The sequence below is a fragment of the Cucurbita maxima genome, unplaced genomic scaffold (genome assembly GCF_002738345.1).
Source record: "Cucurbita maxima cultivar Rimu unplaced genomic scaffold, Cmax_1.0 Cma_Scf00001, whole genome shotgun sequence".
NCBI classification, from domain to species: domain Eukaryota; kingdom Viridiplantae; phylum Streptophyta; class Magnoliopsida; order Cucurbitales; family Cucurbitaceae; genus Cucurbita; species Cucurbita maxima.
The window spans coordinates 5,708,318-5,715,211 of NW_019272017.1; the positions used below are offsets into that span (position 1 = coordinate 5,708,318).

General features: G+C 33.8%; 2 protein-coding genes across 2 annotated transcripts; one reads left to right on the forward strand and one right to left on the reverse strand.

Annotated features, from left to right (window-relative positions):
* Positions 1 to 1,826: 1,826 nt before the first annotated feature.
* LOC111484247 (uncharacterized protein At5g39865-like) lies at positions 1,827 to 2,719 on the forward strand. Its single transcript, XM_023130773.1, has one exon. It carries the CDS (start codon positions 1,855 to 1,857, stop codon positions 2,584 to 2,586), a length of 732 nt encoding a protein of 243 aa, XP_022986541.1. The 5' UTR covers positions 1,827 to 1,854; the 3' UTR covers positions 2,587 to 2,719.
* Positions 2,720 to 3,388: 669 nt separating this feature from the next.
* LOC111484158 (probable protein phosphatase 2C 2) lies at positions 3,389 to 5,103 on the reverse strand. Its single transcript, XM_023130651.1, has 4 exons — positions 4,699 to 5,103; positions 4,255 to 4,593; positions 3,962 to 4,141; positions 3,389 to 3,803 (listed from the first exon to the last, which is right to left on the reverse strand). Exons 1-4 carry the CDS (start codon positions 5,077 to 5,079, stop codon positions 3,618 to 3,620), a joined length of 1,086 nt encoding a protein of 361 aa, XP_022986419.1. The 5' UTR covers positions 5,080 to 5,103; the 3' UTR covers positions 3,389 to 3,617.
* Between the last annotated feature and the right edge of the window lie 1,791 nt (positions 5,104 to 6,894).

The following is a 6,894-nucleotide window of genomic DNA, read 5'->3' on the forward strand; positions in this document are numbered from 1 at the left end:
AAATATGAAAATATTACAGGAGTATAGCTAATCTAGTTAAGACAACCAAAAAGTTAAATGTCATCTCGTTAATATAATTTCATATATATTTTTTTTAAGAAAGATAAAAGAAAGAATAAAAAAAGATAATAGGATTGAAGAAATTTTAGTTGGGATACCTTTCTAACTAATGATAACTCGTTTTATTCTCCACTTTTATTTTTTATTTTTGATAATGACGACATATTATGAGGTGCATGTGCATGCATACTTTAAATGCTAATTTCTTCGAGTTCTAATTACTTTCCTTATAAACTAATTCCTAAGAATTCAAATCTGTTGAACAGATAAGTCCCTATTGCAATTTAGTTCCTACTTATGCAAAAGGGAAATATTCGTTACTCCCAGTTCACCTCTCTCTGTCTCCCTATTTATCTTTTGCCCAATCCCTCTTAACATAAATTTGACTTTTACATTCATGAAGTTTATTTATTTTATTTTTTTTCATGAGTGCTTTTTTTAAATAAATAAAAAATGCTTACTGAAATGAGTCTTAAACCTTGTCAATTGAGCACAATTTTTAATAGTTGATCTATACTTTGTAATTCAAAATAAATATGAATTTAACATTTTAGGAAAATTATTAAAATCAGTCTTAATTCTTCATTTTAGTAATTATTATATTGATTGTTGTAATTCAATATTCATTGGCCATAATCATGGTAATAACCTATTCGTGTATATGCTACTTTTTGTAACCTTTATAGTTTTTGTAGTTAAATTATTGAATTTTTTTTTTCTCTTGATAATATTTGTAATGTTATGTTTAGAATGGCAAGTATTATTATTATATTTTTTTTCTAGCAACAAATACGTGAATAGTAAAGACAATATTGGATTTGAAAGTTCAAACGTTAACCTCATTCATGTCAATATATTAATAACTATATTCTTATATTGTAAATGTCACTATGATTTTTCTTATTTTTCTATCTAGACCGTTAATACTTATATATAAGCAATTTTGGTAATCACTTGAACCCAACAACTAATTCGTTATCCAAATGTTAAATTATAAATAAATATCATATTGATTCACGTGCATGAAGTTTTAGTTGCCTATTATAAAAATATAACATCAATCCGATTAAAATTAAAACAATCATAAATAAATCTTTCAATTTTTACAAATTTAGTAGTTATAATATATATATATATATATAAACTAGATCGCATTTAAATGCATCATATTATTAAAAGTATGTTTTATAATTTGTTTTCTTAATATAATTTTTACTTCATTTATAAAATTATAGATTGAGGTGATCTTTTATTTATTTTTATTTATTTTATTAAGTACAAATTGATACGTATTTTAATATTAATCGAATCAATATGAAATTTAGCATAAATCTACCCCAAAATTTTCACTAAATTCCACTCCATAAAATCAGTTTTGCCATTTTTGTTACCTAATAACTAAAATGGTAACTCATATTTTTTTATATATTTTTTAAAATTATAATGTAATTTTTTAGAAAGTAGTTATATTTGTGAATTATGCTTTGTGGGATTTAGCAAATAAAAAATTGAAAATTAAGTATTTTTTTAAATATTTTAAATTTTTATTACTTGGTTTATATATTTATTAGAAGTAATACTTTTTAAAGGTTGGGATTTATTTAGCAAGGTGAAATTTTCGACCTAAAAGCCATAATTAAAATAAAATAAAATAAAAGGTCAAAATTCCCAAATTGCTTATTTAGGGTTTTTTCTTTTTTCCTAATTTGAAAAAATTTCCTTTAAATATTGAAACTCTCTCCCCAAACTCATTGTCCCCTCAGAAACGTGCTGTCCGTTCTGTATTTCTCTCTCATGTGGGCTATTCTGTACTTCTCTCTCATGTGGTCTCAATGGCTGAGATCGCCGACCACAGTCCAACCTCTGGCGAAATCTCGTTCTGGCCACTTCTCCTGCTCCTCCTTCAAAGATGTTCAAGACCTCTGCCGTGAAGATTCCGATTCCGGAACCGACTCTCCTCCCAACACTCCCAAGAAGCCTTCCATTTTCCACCGCGTCCGCCTCTACACCTCCGTCCTCCGCTCCTGGTCGCACCGTCTTCTACAGCTTCCGGACTCCGAGCACCGAATCGTCGTTTACCACACCTCTCTCCGCGTCGTCCGCCGTACCTTCGAGGACTGCCGAACCGTCCGATCCATCCTCAGAGGCTTCCGCGTCTCGATCGACGAGCGCGACCTCTCGATGGACTCGAAATTGGTCAACGAGTTGCAGGACGCGATCGGACGGAAGAATATCAGTTTACCTAGAGTCTTCATCGGCGGTCGATATATCGGCGGAGTGGAGGAAATTAAGCTGCTGAATGAGAGCGGGGAGTTGAAGAGACTGATCGAACGGCTTCCGGAAGCGGTTTCGTTGCTTTGCGAGGTATGCGGAGGGATTGGATTCATTGTTTGCGAAGAATGCGATGGAAGCCATAAGATCTACGTCGAGAAATGTGGATTCAGAACGTGCAATGCTTGCAACATCAACGGCTTGATTCGGTGCCCTTCCTGTTCATCGATGCGGCTCCGCAGCACAGGTTTTTAACGCCTCTAACCAATAGAATAAGAAAAAAAAAAACGACTAAATAAATAAAATCATCATCATATCATATTAACCATTTCCATGGAAATCGTAACACAGTTTAGTTTACTTTTAATTGTAATTGTAAAAAAAAGAACGACTAATGAAATAAAATCATCATATTATTTTAATCATCTTTGGTCTCTTCACTTACTCCTCCATTCCCCATTCAAATTTTACTTGTAAACTGCTGAACTTCCATTTGAACAAAGATGTGGTATACAACTAAATTTGTAAATTTTGTGTTAATTAGGATTTATTAAAATGAAAATATATGGGAAGAAGTTGACGGTACAAATGATGAACAGCTTATCCCTTAAAATTTTAAAAATAAAATGAGAACACAGATATTAAAATACAATGAATCTAAAGTTTATAAAAACAAAATATTCTCTTAATATCCATAATTCAAATAAACGACTCTTCTTTATCTTCTTTACCCCTCTCTCTTAGTAGAAATACACCATAAATCTACGCTTCTTGGGGGTGCAATTTTCAAATAAAAAAATTGTATTCCTTGCCGATTCTAGTATGGAGCAAAAGATGTAACCTATGGATTAAGTCAACCCTACTCCACTAGTAAAAATATGCAAACCACACTCCTATTTCATGGTTTCAGGTAAACCACACTCCTATTTTATGGTTTTTTGTTTATGATTTTAGTGGAAGATTGAACCATTAATTGTAAGAGTGATAATTGATATTTTTTCACCTTGGCACAAAAACTACTATCAAATCAATGATATTGAATCATTATGCAGTCAAATTCACTATTACAATGTATCAATTGGTTCTTGAAGAGAAGAAAATTAAACGTTTCTTTTGAAAGAATTAATGAATGATGAATTAAAGGGATGACCCAACTAATTAATCTGCCAACATCATATTTAAGATATATGATAGGAAGACAAAAGGCCATTTGCACAACTTATATATTATCTGTTTATTTTTTTAAAATCAACTTCCCCCCTCCCTTTTTTTTTTCTTTTCCTTAATTAGTTCAAATGAAGGCAATTTAATTTGATGATCATAACAGTGGTATCGTCGACTGAGCCTCTTGATGCTGACAAGGCCGCCAACTGTTTGCAGGCCGACATTAATAGCGGATTTGGTTTTTTATTCTCCATGATCTCCACGCCGCACGCTGCCTCCACTACGTCTACTGCTTCCTGATTCGTAATCTGTGAAAATATAATGAACCAAATTCAACATCCTATAGCAAAACTCCTAATTCATCATCCTCAATTTCAATACAGGGTTGAATAAAGCTATAATTTGTTACATTTTGAAAAAAAATTATTTAGGAGGATGAGAGTTGTTGAAACGAAACGAAATTCACCTTGTCCCAAAGACCATCAGAAGCAAGAATTAAGTAATCGCAATCATCCTCGATCTTCACTACTCTCGTCTCCGGCTCTGATATCACCCACTGTTTCAGATGCTTGTCTCCAATGGCTCGAGATACAGCCAGTGTTCCTTGAACTCTCCATGCCCCACGGCAACAGTCTACATAACCGCCCTGGATAGAACAAATATGTAGATATTAACAACAAATTCTTCCAATTAATCATTTGCCAAACCAAACGCTTCGATTTGATCGAGATCCATGAACGACGAGATTCCGTTTCTTACCGATTTTTCGATCCGATTTCTCTCGTCTTCTCTACACGCCCGGTGATCGGAGGTTAGGGCTTCCGCTTTTCCCTTTCGACTCAACACGGCGCGACAATCGCCGACGTTCGAGACTGCGAGATGTCCGTTCCGTATCAATGCGGTGGCGGAACAGGCACCGCCGCTGACTCCTTCCTCCGATACTTCCCGATCGGTCGTCAGATAGCCGTCTTTGATTGCTTCCTCGAGCTCCGATTCGGTTCTTCTCGTTACTTGATCGATCACATTCTCGCTCATTCTTTTCGCTGCGATTTCCGCCACTTGTGCTCCTCCGTGTCCATCGAAAATTCCGAAGAAAGCCTGTAAGTTCATTTAGTATATCAAATTGAATAAAATCTTCGGTGTGTTGATTTTGAAATCAAACGGAGCGAAGAAGCTGCAGTTTGAGACCTAAATTTCAAGTACCTGCCGAGAATCTCCTTGAATTCCAACTGTGGCTGAGAATCGATCCTCCATGGCGCTCCGTCTTCTTCCTCTTTTACAATAAACCGAATATCCTTCTCCTTCCTCCTCCATCACCTCCGGCGTCTCGAATGTTCCAAATCCAAAACCGATGGACGGCACAATCGTCGGCACGTCAATTCTCGCCGGCCTCTTCCTCTTCAAAACAGTATCAACATCAGGCAATGACGAAACAGACGGCGGACTGGATACGGATCTCGACAAAGAAGAATAAGAAGGAGAAGAATAATTCAGAGAGTACGACTTGTAGAATGGTGAAGCAACTTTTGGAGGTGAGAATAATGGAGTCATCGTCGTCGTCGTCGGCACTGCAACTGCGCACATAGTGTTGCCTTTTTTGCTTGGATTTGATTTTGGAAAGATGAATTGAATGAAATGGAAGTGCGAAGGGGAAGTAGTATTTATAGTGGTTCTCTCAATATTCTTTTTTAAAATTTTATTACTCCTTTCTTTCTTTTTGAAATGGTTGGATGCGTGATGCAAATACAATGCAACATGCATGAATATTTGAAAGGATCCGGCTTCACGCTCTTACCGGGTCCGTGCAGCCAACGACTTTTCTTAAAAATGGAAAAATCTCTTCTTTTTACCGTATATTTATCAAATTAATTGAAATCCTAAATTAGAAATAACTTTAAATTTTGTTTTTAATAGTTAATATAATTAGATTTTTTTTTTTATTTTTTCTTTAATTCATGAATTTATTGGACTTAAAGTTAAGCGTATCAATTTTAAATTTATATTTCATAAATTAATTATTTAAAAATAAATAAACCAGAGATATTAAACATTTTAAAGTATTAGTGACCAAATTAATATAAAAATATTTTTGAATTAAACTCTTAATTGAATTTGTATATAGTTGTTGTGGACGTTGATGCTTATGAATTTAGCATATAGTTTTAAAATATTCAATGGATGATCAATGCTTGCTCAACACGCGCCGGTGCACGTGAGTGCTTCTCGAAGCCAATCCTGAGAAATTGTCGAGACTTCTAGGTGGGGTTTATCTTGAATTTATATATTTAAAATAATAGTTTTAATTAAACGGTCTTTTATTTTTTAATTAAATAAGAAAAATTCAATAGTCAAACTCGTCTAAAATTTTCTGGCCCTGAGCTGTTTGACTCAGTCTGTATTCGTGGACGCCGGCCCTCAGCCTTTCCATACTCTTACACTCGTGGCAGATTTCTATTGTTCCACGTGTCGATTACACATCGTTAAATGCGTGGCAGATGTTAGTGAGCTAATAAGACCCACGGATTACTCTAACCCACGTGTCAATGGACTCAGTGGGTGTTATTAGTCTGTCCAATTAGGCCGACTGGTTTGGAATGGATGTTAGTCAGTCGAAGTGGGCCACGTGGGATTGAAGCACGTGACTGAAGTGGAAAATTGTTTGGAAGCGGTAGCTGACGGCACGTGACTGAATCTTTAAGCTTTATCCAAAATTAAGACAAGTCTTCTGCAAATTGTGAAATCGGCTATGGCTATGAAAAGTCTTCTGTATTACGACGGCGGATTGAGAAATGACGAAGGAGAGGGAAAAGTCTAATGCGGCAGGCGTTCGTTCGTGACGGCGATGGAACCCATAGGTCTGGACTAAGCCCTATTTCCTTTGACGACTGTGAGGCGGCGAACGATGACGGAAAGTGGGGAATGGAGACGGCGAGTGAACGGTAAATTATTATTTAAAAAGGGTTAAATCATAAAAATATATAAGTTTTGCAATTTGTTCCGAAAATATTTTTAATTTTTTATAAGTTTTAATAATGCTTTTCAATTTTTTTCAAAAATATCTTAAAAATTAAAAAGTTTCATCATTAATTTTCAACTTAGTATTTTATTTTATTTTTTCTAAAAAAAACCATTTAACACCTTGTGAATTTAATGATTTTTTTTAAACCTTCTTAAGATTATAAATTATTTTTAAACTTTCTAATTTTACTTCAATATTTTTTTAAACGTGGTAAATAATATCTTAAATTTTTTATTAATATTTAAAGCAACTTTCTTTTTATTTTATAAAAATTTGATATAAAAATTTTTTTTAAAAATTAAAGAGTATAGAGGTGTTTATTTCTATTGAAAATTTATTGAAGTTAAAATAACTTAAATCTATTTTAACTTTTATAAATA